The sequence below is a fragment of the Pholis gunnellus genome, assembly GCF_910591455.1.
Source record: "Pholis gunnellus genome assembly, chromosome: 19".
Lineage (NCBI taxonomy): Eukaryota > Metazoa > Chordata > Actinopteri > Perciformes > Pholidae > Pholis > Pholis gunnellus.
In genome coordinates, this window is record NC_136546.1 from 16,517,361 (window position 1) to 16,532,906 (window position 15,546).

Consider the following 15,546-nt stretch of genomic DNA (forward strand, 5'->3'; position numbering starts at 1 on the left):
TTGCGCTCTTTCAAAGTGTCCGTGTAGATGACTTTATGTCGCGCGGAGCACGTTTTCCGCCATCTGGAGAGAACGTGCGCTCGGGACAATGAGGGCGCTCCTTTTTACGACTCGAGGAAATTTCTTAAAAACACTCCGCCTATTTAAAGTCGTTAACGCTCTGGACGAAGAAAAAGAAAAGGTAATTCCCCTCCGGAAAAAAATATCCCTCGTCTCAGTGGTGGAAAAGACTACAAAAGCCGCTGATGTGAAGTCACCTCCTGGCTGTCTTGAACGGAACGCGTAAAAACTCTCGTCCAGAAACTTCACGTCAAAGAAGAGAAAAGAAAAGATACAACTCTTTTTTTTTTTTGAAAACCTTTACAGCGAGTTGTTGCGTTTCAAGAGAGAACGTTGAGCAGAGTAAACCGGCGAGTTAACCGTGTTTTTACGCCGGAGAGAGAGAGAGAGAGAGACGCGGTAGCTCCATCCAATTCCTCCAACGCGCTTGTGGGAATGTGAGGGGCTTTCACTGAGGCGCTGTTTGTGTGTGTGTGCGCGAGAGAGCGAGAGCGAGAGAGAGAGAGAGAGATTGGGGTGACTGGTTTGCATGCGTGCTAGAAAGATTTAAGCGCGCCTGTGTGTGTGTGTGTGTTTGTGTGTGTGTGCGTGTTTATGGAGGGAAACAAGGCACCGTGCCACGCTTTTTCTCGCATGTGCAGGGCGCAGGCGATAAGGGGATGACTAGTTTTGAGGAAAGACAGAGAGAGAGGAGCCTCGATGATGCACAGCAAGGAGAAAATGAACCAGCTTGTAATTTTAAATGTGAAAGCAGCAGGGTTTGTAATAGACTACCAGCATGCAAAGCTCAGGAAATGCAACATTCCTGCAGCAAACAAATGCAACTTGTGAAAGTGTGCTGGAAGTGTCTGACAGCTGCAATATTGGCAGCAGTGACTCCCTTTGTGTTTGCAGCAGTGACTCCCTTTGTGTTCATGTGTGAGGTATACATGAAATGCACAGAGGTTAGGGGTGATCGACACACACAGAGCCCCGAGTTTTTGTTCAACTTTTCAGCTGTTTCTGTCTCCCTGAACACAAGAGAAAGCGAGGCCATACAAAGACCTTGCAGATGTTGGCATGCGTGTCATTTCCTGTATTTACATGCTGGAGTTGATTCAATGAAAATACACCAGCTGGGGAGAATGTAAGACAGACGTTTTGAGCAATAAGCTGTACATTAAGTGTGTGTGTGTGTGTGTGTGTGTGTGTGTGTGTGTGTGTGTGTGTGTGTGTGTGTGTGTGTGTGTGTGTGTGAGAGAGAGAGAGAGAGAGACACACACACTCACAGAAAGACCATTATTTGTTCAGATGGCTGGTGAGAAATGCAGCACCCCAAGGGCAGATTGGTACAGCTGAACATGCGCGGACACATTCGTACACAGTCACTGGGACACTGTGTATGTCCTTGACCTGACCATGACACGCCTGACCCTAACCCCAACATTAACTCTAATTATAACTCCCTCTCTGGACCACACACACACACCATAATCCTTAGGGATCCTCAAGCATCCCCACTTCTTTTGCTCTTGTGGAGACTCCTGGAGCCTGTAAGATTACATAAACCATCTGTAACCTCATAAAACAGCGGTATCCCCGCTACAGCGGTCAGTCAGTTGCTGTATTTACATTCCATCATAGATCGAAATGAAAACACGCTGCAGAGAGAAACCAAACAGGAGGAAGACGTGGAGAGAGTGTGAGAAAGAGGAGAGGGAAAAACAAAGCCTTACATTGTTGACTGTTGCATTTCTCGTTTACAACTCCACTTGGGATTATGGGATTTAGAAAATGTGTTGACTTTTGGGGCTATACTTATTGTAAGCAGCTGTGGACAGGAGTCTAAATAATTAAAGGGAAACTGTAACTGACAGGGAAAGGGTTTTTGGAAAGAAAAGGGGGAGAGGAAATGGGGGAGGAGGAGGACATGAGGAGGCAAGGGGAGGAAGAGTGGAAACGTCTGTGGTGGACAGCAGAGAATTGGTTAGTTTGAAAATTGAAAAAATAATATCTCAATGGATCAATTGACAGATTGTGGGCTTGATGGAAGCCAAAAGGAGACATGCAAGGGTCATTTTATGCTCAGTGATGTGGTAATTAGCTGGGAGGAGGCGGGACATGTGGACAAAGGGTTAAGGGCGGTAAGGGTTAATCTTTTGTTCTACAACATGGCAGAAAGTATAACGCATCTTCTTTCTTTCTTTCTTTCTTCCTCACTTATCATGCAAACCTCTTCCTCACTAACCACTTACTGCTGTTATTGCCTGTTTTTGTACATTTTGAATGAATTATGATGCATCAAACTGTGCTTTTGTATGACGTCAAAGTCCGTACCACACACACACACACACACACACACACACACACACACTGAATGATAATTACAGCCTCTCTGCTCCTACAAAACACATGTTGACATGTAGGTCAATGCATTCTCATGAGCCTCTCTCTGTGCGTCTCGCTGATTTTCATGGAATTTAAAAACAGATGAGGAGAACAGCAGAGACACAGTGTGTTCAGTTCTCTGCTGCTGTGGATACGACACAGATTGTTTAAAGCCACTCGTGAGGCGTAAACACTTCCTGTAGAAACAGAAGCACGCTGTTGAATCGTCTCTGTCAGTCCCATTTATCATACTCGGATCATCTGCTAGCATGCTGATATCTAAATGTACTGCAATGCACTGTTTTGTAATAGTTTTTTGTTATGACAGGATACCAGAGTTATAGTTTTTTTTAGCTTCACTGTGCTCCTTGAAAAAAAAAAAAGTCCTGTTTGTCGTTTGAGGTTTATATGGGCTTAATAATTCATAAGAGCCTTGAAATCCATCTGCAATGCTTTTAAGCTTCAAAAGGTCCACTGTTCTTGTTATTCCACCACTGCTGAGCTTCTGCTGTGTCGGGCTGAAAAAAGGGATTTAGATGAAAATGTGTTTTAAATTGTCAAGTTGAGATCACTTACCTGATGTTTGAGGCTTAATGAACAAAGACTAAGACAAATGTTGAGTCATAATTCTGATACTTAGGTTCACATTCATATACAGTACCTGCGGTTAAAGGAACAGTGTGCAACATTTAGTGGGATCTGTTGGCAAAAATGGAATATAATAGTAAGAAGTATGTTTTCTTTAGTGTATAATCAACTGAAAAATATGAATAATTGTGTTTTCGTTACCGTAGAATATTAAAGAAATACTTTCACTCTCATGCCTTTACGGTAAATAAGATGGAGCCAGCAGCTGTTTAGCTTAGCATAAAGACTGGAAGCAGAGGGAAACAGCTGGCCTGGTTCTCTCCAAATAAAGGTCAGAAAATCTGCACCTCTAAAGCTTTACACTTTATGGGGCGGGGGGGTTATGTGCCTGACTTCCATAGCCGGGATCAGTAACGTCCTTGAGTCAAATGGTGGATTGTCTTTTTATACTTACCATACGGATGAAACAAACAAGATATATCGTGTAAATGAGTGAGCTTTAGAGATGCCGGTATGTGGATTATGTTATTGTTGGACAGAGACATGCTAGCTGTTTCCCCCAGCTTCCGCTCTCTAAGCTGAACTACGCAAATCACCTGCTTGCTGTCACTTCCTAGTCAGCATTTAGTCCAAATAAAATGAATCATGCAATTCATATTGTTGCTATTTTTGAGTCAGAGGAAACATCTAGAGATATAAAAGAAAAAATTGCACACACACACACACACACACAGGGGGATGAATAGTTAGGACGCCTACCTAGCTCTCCATCCCCCCCTCCCACTCCCCTGCTCTCATCACTATGGATACGATGATGCAGGTTACCGTAGCAGCCAAATCAGCCTCTCACACAAAAGGTGCACGTGCACATGCTTTACGCAGACATACGCAGGCTGTGACGCTGAAGAGTTGAATACAGTATCTTCAGCCGTAGGAACATTGTTGAACTTTCGTCATTCGCCACATCATTTCCTTTTTCACCCTCTTTTCTTTCTCGTCTGTCTTTTCATAAGCAGATGATGGATGAACAGATTCTCCCTCGCTTGTCTGTTTTCATTCAAGATCTCAAAGTTAAATATAACATGGAGCAGAATGATTTCTGACTCCATTGTCAGAAATCCATAAGTATGAATGGTGCATCAGGGAGCACCTTATCTGCTGCTGTCAGTGCTGTGCATGTGGCTGTTATCTTGTTCTTGTGTTGCTTCTTCATGGGTGGATTAAGTTCTCTCTCTCTCTCTCTCTCGCTCTCTCTCTCTCTCTGCCTGTGAAGCTATGCTGCCACCTAGTGTTCATACTAAAATCGACAGACAAGATTGTAATCGTGTCTGTTGGTGTTTTGTTGCAGATTTCTTAAACGCTGGACTTCCAGGATGAATCACAGATCAAAATCGGAGTTATAAAAAAGTAACTTCAGGCAAAATTCACCAAGCCACACCTTCAAAATACATTCAGGTCAAATTAAGTTGTTGTGTGTTGTCACTGTTAGTATCAGCAGCTCCGTCATACGAGGGCTTCAACTAATAATTATCCACATTCAAAGTTCATTTGGAGATACATTTATATATTCTCAATTATCAATGAGTTGTCCAAAACCAAACAATATGTAGTTAACATCATATAAGACAAAGAAAAGGAGCAGATCCACACTGAAGAAGCCGGAAATGTTTGGCATACTTACTTAAAAAATGACTCAAACAATCAGTTGAATATGAAAACAGTCGCTGATTAATAATCTGCCCATCATTCAACTAATCGCTTCAGCTCGACGTCATGCCGACGTATTCTGCTTCTGCTTTATACTTTAATTTTGATGGAGAGAGGAGAGGCGCAGTGCGTGAAGGAAGCAAAGCGTAAAATAAAGATAGGCCCAATGGGAGAACTGAAAGATAGAAAAAGAAGAAAGAGGATGGTAGAAACAGGAAGTAAAGAAATGGAAAAAAATCCAGAATGACTTAATGGAGGGATGAGGAAGATACCCGAAGGACAATTCAAGAAATAATACTAATAGTCCAAATATAAATATGTATCTGTAGCACTTCCTGAAGTATTTAGTCTCATAACCAACTTCGTTCTACAAGAGTATGTTCACCATTATCCCTTATGGGATTTACTCTTAGTACTCTTCTTAGTAGTAATCCCATTTCTTCTAATCCAATCCTCCCTCCTCCTCCTCCTCCTCCTCCTCCTCCTCCTCCTCCTCCTCCTCCTCCTCCTCCCCAACATGCTCTCTCACACACAAACACATGTAGCCTACATTCTCTCATTTAGACCAGCAGCCATTCATGTTGTTGGACTACTGCTGTCGTTGTTTTGGTTTCACACTCATAAAACGCCATGGACCCTTCTCCCTCAAGACTACAACCAGCGATACCTTGGTAAGCACGCTGTATGATGAGTTTGCTATAACAGAGGGGATTAAGGAGGCGTTTACAACGTGTCTAGAGCAAATTACTTGTAATCAAGTGTATTGCCTTGTTCAATAAATTTGATTTGTATACAGTCATTTGAATTATGTCATTCTCGTTACAGTCATAATCAACATTTAAGTGAGTAGTTTATAAGGTTTATGTCCTTATGTCACAATTAGACGATTGTATAACCTTTACAAGCATACTTTGGACTAGAGTAATCAACTAAAACTCGATTAAAAGTCAATTTAAAGCCTCAAAACGTGTTAAAGTGTGGAAAGAAACCAGGCTAGCCAAGGTGTTTTAGCTTTCTCTTAAGTATTGGCATGAGCTAAGCTACTTTACTGCCTCCAGACAAACTAATATCCTCGCAGCTGTCTGAACGGGACCACGTGGTTTAGGTGGGCCACAATAACAGGAAATGTAGGTCAGTTTTAAAAAAATGCATCCTTTATATTTACAACCTCAAGATACAGATGGGAATTATCTCAATACTTTTAAAATGCAACTAGATTTTCTTTGCTGCTAATTTTAGAGTGACAATAGAGCAAAAACTAAATTGCACAAACAATGAATTTGTTCTTTTGATTGTGCATGACAATAAACACAGTTACAATACAATACAAACTGTAGTACGGTTTGCTAAATGAATGCAATTATACTTTAAAAGTTACAAAAAATATGTGTTTCACTGTTGCGGATGTAATTATAAAGTCCAATTAGCGAGTTAAGTAAGACCTCAGCATCCTCTCAGTCCACTGATGTCCAGACTGTGACACAGCGCGGATGAGTTAACGAGTTTGATGACTACTGCCGGGAATGCTCTCTTCTGCCCCGTGCTTGTTGAGCTTGTTAGCGTCTCACGCTCTGGCCTCAGCACATGGCAGCATAAAAGATAGCAGTGGTCACCACAGACTGGTAGAGCATCTGCAGCATCCCAGCCCACTATAGTATTGATAGTATAGGAGTGAACCACCATGGCATCCTCCCCCTGGATGGATACAGGGGTCAGAGTCCTGTGGATGTCAACAATCAGTTTCTTCGTCTCGCTTATGTTCAACTGCAGATGGTTCAATCTGCACCACCCGACACAGTCAACAGAAAAGGGTGGGGGTGGGGGGGGTAGTGCCCTGGGGGGACCCCTGTGTTGCTCACAGTTCTTGACCCGCGGTCTCAAAGACAAAGTGTGGCCTGCTGGTCAGGTCATCCATTATTCAGGACACCTGCATGGCCCTGAGCTCCCAACAGCAGAGGCTGTACGGCGTTAAAAGCAGTGGAGAAATCATGATCCTCACTGTGGTATCTACCTTGTCCAGGTGGGATTAAGCCCGATGTAACAGGTAAATGATAGCGTCATCCACTCAGGGGTTCAGTGCTGGTCTAATGACGATGTCATGCAAACAGATATCCTCTCATTTAAATGTTACTACCGCTGAAGCGATTAGTGGATTACTTGCTTCAGTAATTTATCAAGCAACAACAAGCCGTATGGGCACAGTGGTGCTTTGAGCTAAATGCTAACGTCAGCATGCTAAAATTCTCCCAATGACAACATGTGATATTTGTGTTAGCAGGTGTGTTCACCAGCTTAGTCCAGCATCTTAGCATGCTAACATATGCTAATTAGCACTAAACACAAAGTACATTTGAGGCCGGTTGGAATGTCATTCGTTTTGCGAGTATTTGGTCATCGGAGGACTAACAGTATGAGAGGGAAGGTGTTTGTCAAGTCAGCATTGCAGTGTGTTGGATGATTGCAGATTACTGGTTAGATAAATGGATTGACCAGGAAATTATATGTGGCGTCCAGAAATGCAAAACCAATAGAAAGTCCAAAGTAAGGGGGATCACAAAAGTCAGGATTCACCCTCTGGGGACCATGACTGTCAGTACAAAATTTGACAACCAGTCTGAACCAACATAGACCGATCAACCAACTGACTGATGTGCTGCTTTTCTCTGTTTTATAGCACTGTGAATGTAATATCTTTGAGCTTGGGACGTTATTCCCATTGACTATACGCCAATCAAATTAAAATTTACTTTGGACTTTTGGAAATTGTAAAATGTGTATTTTATAGACTGATAAAGACTGATCAATGAGTACATAAAAAAGAGTTAAAAGATAATTTGTTTGAATAGTCACTTTGTATCACAATAAACATGCAAAGAAATGAGTGTAGAGAAAGTTATTATTCATCTTATCCGTGGTCTTTATCACTGCTGATGTTTGGCGCGGCAGGAAAAGAACAGGTGTAACTAATGAGACTAACGATGATTGCGTTTCAGTAACACGTGCCAGTAAGCCAACATGCAGGGCCCTGGCACCGGCACACCTGACTGGAACGCAGCCCATTATTAATGTAATCAGCCACACCTGTGTTTGACAAGCCAAAAACGTCAGCTGTGAGGAAGAGGTCTTTTATTTCTCCTCCGAGGGTGTCGTGTAACCCAATTTCCTGCAAAGGCTGCAGTTAATCATCTATGAAAGGAGACTTTAGCAGGCAAGCAACAAGTGTCTGCTGCTATCTATTGCCATCAGTGTTGGTTTGGTCACGAGGGAAAAGAGAAAATGGAGGAAAGGAACAGGGGATTTCTTTGTTAGCTTTGGGAGACATATCTCCAAATCCCTGACATAAAGGTTTATGTTTCTCTTGGTATTTATAGTCTTATTACCTTGTTTATTTGAAGCAAAAACACCCAGATGAACAACGGAAGACATTTTTAAAAGCCGAAACGCATAGAATTCCATCCACACATTGAGTAATGGTTCTCATTTATGTAATTAAAATGTTTAGTTTAACCTCAGGGTTGTAATTTGTAAACAGTCAGCAGTCAAATGACGGAAAAAGGAAATAACTGTGTAAATATGGTGTCAGGAACATACAGTATACAGTAGATCAAGCATTATTCAATATCAGTAAGTGAAAATAGAGAAAAGACGCTGTCTGTTCCTCACTCTCCCTCAGAAAGAAAATATTAGAGCTGCCGCTTTATAAAACACAGCAGGTTTCATGTGAAATTAAAACCCCCGGAGCATAATTAATAAATATCTCTCCTTGTCTCTCCGTCTCCTCAGGTTGTCCTACAAAATCTGTTGATGTGCATGGTGTGCTTCTACTCTCTCTACTACATGGTGGTCAGTCTCTGCATCGGACTGCTCAGGTACACACAAATACTGTACAAGCCTCCACAGTTTGCTCCAAGAAAAAGTTGCCAAAGAATAAAATACAAACCAAAGTGGACATTTACCGTTTATCATCTTGTGGTGTGTCTCCAGGGTTCATGAGATCAACAGCTTGTTGGCTCCATTTGACTACACAACACAACCGTCATGGCAGAACCCCAAATACCTCGGTGAGTAGCACTGATGGAATATCGCTCAAGCAGTTTGATTCAAGGGTGATTGTAGTTTAGTTGAGTATTAAAATGTGATGCTATACTTTACACGTCTGCAGGAGTATGAAGTTACTGCTCGTTCAATTTACGTACAGATATTGAACAGCTGTCTAAAAAGAAATTAAAGTTGTTTACATGATGTTGAGAGCTTTGAATGCAACTGTCGTACTTTTTTCTACACTTTATATCAATGTTAAAGTTTTATTTACGGGTTACTTTGCAGATTTAGGTTTTACATATGAACCATGTGATCAGCTTATAAAATATGAAGCGCAGTTATAGATTCAAGCTTCAACTCTACCAGCAACAACATTAAAAAATCTGCAAACACATGAATCCATCAGTAAAAATAATCCAATTGTATAATATGGATTATCATATGCATGTTTTATATTACAAATGATTGTGTTACATCCTGACATTTGATCATTTAAGTAATTCTTTTAATGAGTTTATATGTTTGTACTTTTACTTGGGTAGCATTTTTAAAGCAGTATTTTAAAATTGCAGTAATGCGACTTTTACATAAGTAAAGGAGGATCATCACACTGGTTTTTGGTTGTTTTCTCTCCTCCTCCCACCAGTTGGTGTCATTTCCACAGAAGTGACCTATGTTTTGGGAGGGCTGGTATTCGCCTGGATTGTCGAGGAGTGGGTTTGGGATTACGCCATAACTGTCACACTGCTGCACATCGCGATGACTGTGGCAGGTAAACACACACACACACACACACACACACAAAGTGGATCAATAGAGCGGAACAGCTGATAGGATTGGAGGCCTGATTATGTAACTGGGTGTAGCGGTTTGGTTATGTATAGGCACACACACACACACACACACACACAGGCACTATTCATTTGTGTTTGAGAATTTAAAGGACCAAAATACATTTCTAAACCAAATTAGTGAATATGAGCAGTATGTTTTATGTGTTGTTCAAATACACAGTTTTTCATGTTTCTGCAGTGATGTCAGACTTCCCTTCAGCTGAGCACTGGTGGATAGCTCTGGGTAAGATCTCTACTTTCTTCTTCTCTCTACCCCTCCATGTGTATCCTTCGCTGTCTCCGCCCTCTATTTCTGTCTGTCTCCTTTTTATCTGGCCAAGATATTTCTTTCGCCTTTTCCCAGACTTACAACAAAATCACTTCCCACTAGGGCTGGGCGATATGTCATATGATAATTTATTGCCTTTCAATGGAATCTTGTCTTGGGGAAATCAGTTATCAGGATATCATGATACACAATTACTAAATTGAAAACAACAAGCACATACTAACTACAAATTGTAAAGAAATCGGATTATTTTGCACTGAAGTTCTTAATTTCCTAAGAAGATACTCAGTACTTTATATTTGTATTTAATTCACACAAGAGTAAACAAATCCATGTGGTTATTTCACATCGACCAACATGCCATATATACTGTTATCGAGAGATTCAATTTGACCAACTCGCCCAGCCCTACTTCCCACGTCCCTTTAGATTCAGGCTTTTTAAGGACAGCTGCCAGCCGCGAAACCTTCCTTGATTTGATCTCTTTTCCTTGATCATTAAATCCCTCTCTCTGCAGGTTCAGGCCTGGTGATGATGATATTTGGAGGACAGCTCATGGCCCATAAACTCTTCAGAAGCAACTTTGTCTATCCAGCTGAACTACAGAACTTCTAATGACGAAAGCTTTTAATCGGTTTACTCGTTAATCTTAGGTCCGGACACATCCACTGGGTTCACTTTTTAATACTGCTAGGTTCACGTTAACATCGATGTGAAGAATATACTGTATTATTATATAAAGCAACCACAAGAAACTCTTTTTAGCTAATAGTCACATCCCTCCTTGTACAAATGGCCCAACTTTGTCTATTTTCTAAATCCTATTCTGTACAGTTTAAATAATGTTTTGTATTGTTTCTTTACTAACTGAATACAAATAGAGGAGATGACACTCGTAGCATTCTGTAAAAGACTGGATTTACAGCTGCTAAATAAAATCTCACCAAGTTAAAACAAATCTGCTAACTGATATTTATCCAATGGTGAGTGAAGTCAGCAATGTTACTTTTGTAATGTTAGTGTTATATTTATACTGAATGTGTAACATACCAAGTTTGTAGAGTGTAAAGTATAGTGTCGTAGTCTGATAAAGAAAATGATTACCTGTATTTTATGGTTGTATATATAAGATAAAACTGGATTTACATTAAATACTTTAAGCAAAGTGTGTTTTTTGTGAGTGTTTTTTGTGTATATATGTGGAACTAGAAGAGGCCTAAGTGGTATTTGCCTTGATAACAAAGACATATCTCCTGGCTCTGAAATGAAGCATATAAATATATCAAAACAACCATTTCGCTCCCAAAGTCATGGATGAGAAGGAGAATTTGGGGCCTACATAAAGTAAATGTTTCGTTGTGAAGCATCATATATTTTATTTTAAAATGTTTGGTTTGTGTATTCTGTTACAAAAAATTATAATTACAAACTGGGGAGAATAGCAGCTGCATGAGTCGGTAAACTCGACGCATACTTTTTGACTCCGCCTCCCTGAGCGCCAAAACACAGCAAAACGACTCTTGCGCTCAATTAAGCCACCTGGTTAACTTCAGTAAACAAATACAAATAAACCTGTCTAAACGGTAGCCGTAACTATCCCACCGACTGAATGTCAGGAAACGGGTTGATATCCAGTATCCGGCGGTTAATAAGCCCCGAGGAGCGGCTATCGAGGAGCACTCCGGTAAGTGTGTGAACACGTGTTGAACCGGGTTAGCATGGCGAGCTAACTAGCTAAGCTAATAGGTGATGTGAGAGCAGCTGTAGCAAAAACACAGTGACGTTTGAAATCCACGTTACTGCAGTCCAGCTAAAGTCATCAACGTGACTGATAAGTTACATCTGCATCAGTCTGTCTTCTAAAGCTAAGACATATTATTAGCTTGTACCATGTGGCACAGTTCATGGTTAATGATAGGTGAAGCTAGAGTGCCAGCATGTGATGTTAAAGTTTAATTTAGTTTTTTTAAGTCAGTTACATTGACTTTATCTTCTCACAATTGATTGACATCAGGTGTTGGTTATACGACGGTCTTATGAAGTAGTTTAAAGTGTACAAATAATACACATTTGAAAGTACAATTGTGCTGTAAGCCTAATAATCCATGTACTGTAGCACAGCAGCCTCAGGCTTGTGACAAAAACAAACAAAAGAAAACATTCAAAAAGAAGAGCTGACAAAAGCATAAAGAGCTGTTGAGCCTTCCTTCTTGAGCAGTTTTCTCATCGTTATGTGTGACGTGTCCGGACATACACCAATAACTTAAGTAATGTGGAGTTGTTTAAAGGCTTTTTCTCGGCCTTCTGTAGAGTCCGTTCGATCATCTCCGCCAACAGATGAACGATGTCCTGGGCGATGGAGGGATCCTGAAGGAGGTGGTCCAATCTGGAGAGGGCCCACCCGTACCTGAAAACGCTTCAGTATTGAGTATTTACAAGTTGAATTTCTTTCTAAAAACTCCCGACGCAGTTTGTCAAATGTTTCTGCCCTGCCGTAACCTCTCCTCCTCATCCTCCTCCTTCCACAGTCCATTACTCGAGTTTCCTGGAATATTCCGACCGGCCTTTTGAAACCACCACGCACTACAAGTACCCCCGGATGATGAAGTTAGGGAGAGGTCAGTAATTCTTAGTGTGCAGGGTTCAATAGAGCTTTTCTCCTTTTCTCCTCACAGCTTTTGAACTGGTCATTGAAAACAGATGTGACGCTGGCCGGACTGGAGCTGGGTCTGCTGACCATGCGGAAAGGAGAGTTCTCTCGCTTCCTCTTCCAGCCCCAGTATGCCTACGGGGACATGGGTTGTCCTCCGCTCATTCCCGCCGCCGCCGTGATTCTGTACGAGATTCAGATCCTCGACTTCCTCGACTCGGGACAAGTGGACGACTTCATCACAATGAGTCTGGTAGGGAGGCTTCGGGTCACAGTCTGAGAGCACTGTGACGTCAGAAGTCACACAACGCATCGGTCTTCCACTTTTGTCAGACTACTAAGAGATTTATTAATATTTCCATGCAGTTATGCATGCAACTAAAAAAAATCGTGCTCATTATACAACTTTTTAATAGTGAAAATAAGACAGAAGGAGGTTGAAAAGTTGGATTTTGGTTTGTATTGCTGGCGATTCTGATTCTCGGTCTCCAGGAGGAGCAGAACACAGTTCCTCTGTCCACGCTCCTCGAAGTTGTCAGCACGCAACGCAGCTTCGGCAACCGTTGCTTCAACCAAAGCCGCTTCGACCATGCCAAAGATCGCTACAAACAGGTAAATCTGGGAAGAGTGTATAAAACGAACAAACGCGCTCCATTTTCAGGTGCTTGTTGCCCTTTTTTTTGTGTACTTGTAAAGATTGATTCTGTGCTTGGCCAAGGCAACGCTGCTGCTGAGGAACAGGGAAACGCAGAGCGACGCGGAGGCGGAGAGGATCAAGACAGCGCTGCTTCCTCTCTATCTGAACCTCTCTCTCACTGAGCTCCGCCTGGACAGCCCGCATAAAGCCCTGAAATATGGCAACAAAGCCCTGGAGATAGACTCTGCCAACACAAAGGCTCTTTTCCGCTGCGGTCAGGTGAGACGTGGGATCCTTTTGTCTTCAAAACCGTCAGATAAACAATCCTCACAGGATCTCGGAAGTCTTTTTAAGTGTGTCTGATATTAAAGGCTTTAGGTCGCGAAGGAAGTTAAAAATAGGGATGATGACAGTAGTGATGACTTTAAATGTCTTTCTTTTTGTCCGTCCAAAGTCCAAAGATATTCAGTTTAATATGATATAGAACACAAAAAGCAGCAAAGGGCTGAAAACAGCATTTTCTGCATGAAAAAAATGGTGACTTGGTGACTATTTTTCTGTTGATCGACTGATCGTTGCAGCTCTGCTCTGCTGCTGACAGCTTACACTCTAGATAACAATTAGGCCATTTATTCACACTGATGTCATCTCCGTCAGGCGTATCTGGAGCTGTGTGAGTACGAGAGCGCCCAGGGTTGCCTCATAACTGCTCAAGCAAAGAAGCCCTTTGACACCGACATCAACAACCTGCTGAGGAAAGTGGCAATGTAAGATGAACGTACTCACTTATGCTTATTGCACGCGAGTGTTCGGTGCCACCCGAGGCCTCAAGTCACGTTGAAGATGTTCTATGTGTATAAACTGTGTCCATATTTCAGATGCTATAGGGACAGCTTGGACAAACAGAAGGAACTGTACGCCAAGATGTTCAGAGAGTTGAGGGGCAAGTGAAGATGTAAAGATGAGTGAAAAGGTAAGCGATCCGGTCTGTCTGCCTGTCTGTCTGCCTGTCTGTCTGGGGTCCAATTAGACACAAATTTAACTTAATTTGAAAGGACAGGGTTTGAGCTTTTCCTAAAGACTGATCTTATTTCACATGTTTGTGTGTTGCAGATGACTTTAAGGCTAAAGAACAGCACAATTTCTCTCCACTACTGCAAATTCTGAAAGTTCAACTTTTTTGTGTTTTAGGGGTTTTTTTTGCACATATAATAATAATAAAATAATGTTGTACAGCTGTATCGTTATTTCCCTTTTTAAAAGAATTAGTTAAGTTCTTTACAATACTTGTTTGTTGATAATGTCGCTCAACAGTTCTGTTTGAGGGTATGTTTCGCTGGAAAACCTAAATGTGTCGACTGGAAGAAGATTTGCATTAACGGTCACAGGGAATGTTTTCTATAATGATGCACCTCTCCTTAGATTCTCTTTATGAAGACTGTTTGCTGGAGTGTTAAATACTTGCACCGGGTCTGATCACTCTTGAGGTGTTAATGATAAAGAAATTGAATGTTTGTAAAGAGATCTTGTCTTTTTTTTTTTTTTCACGATCTGTTATTCTTAAAATGAATCTTGACAGTTGGCTCCTGTTTGAATTAGAAGATAATTAAATTCCTGTTCCTACAGAATTTGTTGGTGTTGAATTGCTGTGAAATAAATGGCCTCGGATGTAGAAACGATGGTTGTCCGTATATAAATTGCTTTGTTTATCTGGTGACAAAGGGATGCATAGTGAGTGTTTGTGGCAGATAAATAATAGAGGACATGGCCACGAAGTTTCTTTCCAGTTTGTGCTTTTAACATGCCGACTTATGGACTTCATCAATGCACCTCAGGGGTGCGGTTGTGGTCAGATTTGGCTCACAGCGACGTAAAAGCAAAGAGCAAAGAGTGAGTCTGCGTGGTTTAAGTACATTTGGGTTAAAGGGCTGCTAGTTGTTGTGTGTACCATGAAACAGCAGGGGGCACACTTTAAGCAACCTGTGCATGATGAACATTAAAGTCAAGCTTTGGTGGAAAAACTCTAAATACAACAAAGATGTGCGATAGTTGACTCTTTAAAATAGGAACAATTTAAATGTTCAAGTTGGATGTCTAGCAGACTTCTTTACGATATCCTTGAATTTACCTTATTCCATGATGTGTTTTCCAGAGCTCCTGTAAGTAGCCGCCATCTCCCTGCCTGTGTTGCAGCCTCTTCTAGCAGTTGCTCTTCTGTCCTCATTAAGTGCCATATTATGTGTATATTTGGCACAGTGCTGCAGAGTCTGAGGGGGATTCGTAGTAACTGGACAGACGGAGGAGTGGAGGGAGGTAAGGTGATGGGGGGAGGGGGGGGGGGGGGATCAGAAGTGCGGACGGGCAGATGGAGGAG

General features: G+C 41.6%; 2 protein-coding genes across 2 annotated transcripts; both read left to right on the plus strand.

The window, feature by feature from the left end:
* Window positions 1-5,300: 5,300 nt before the first annotated feature.
* Window positions 5,301-10,524, plus strand: tmem244 (transmembrane protein 244; the record flags this gene model as incomplete). The annotated part of the gene is made up of 6 exons (XM_079180487.1): window positions 5,301-5,393; window positions 8,506-8,591; window positions 8,707-8,783; window positions 9,410-9,535; window positions 9,796-9,840; window positions 10,403-10,524. 6 exons carry the CDS (start codon window positions 5,301-5,303, stop codon window positions 10,498-10,500), a joined length of 525 nt encoding a protein of 174 aa, XP_079036613.1. The 3' UTR covers window positions 10,501-10,524.
* Window positions 10,525-11,494: 970 nt separating this feature from the next.
* Window positions 11,495-14,123, plus strand: fkbp6 (FKBP prolyl isomerase 6; the record flags this gene model as incomplete). The annotated part of the gene is made up of 8 exons (XM_079180729.1): window positions 11,495-11,569; window positions 12,196-12,313; window positions 12,414-12,503; window positions 12,586-12,788; window positions 13,028-13,147; window positions 13,254-13,451; window positions 13,830-13,939; window positions 14,051-14,123. The coding sequence occupies 8 exons, from the start codon at window positions 11,495-11,497 to the stop codon at window positions 14,121-14,123; spliced, it is 987 nt and encodes a 328-aa protein (XP_079036855.1).
* Between the last annotated feature and the right edge of the window lie 1,423 nt (window positions 14,124-15,546).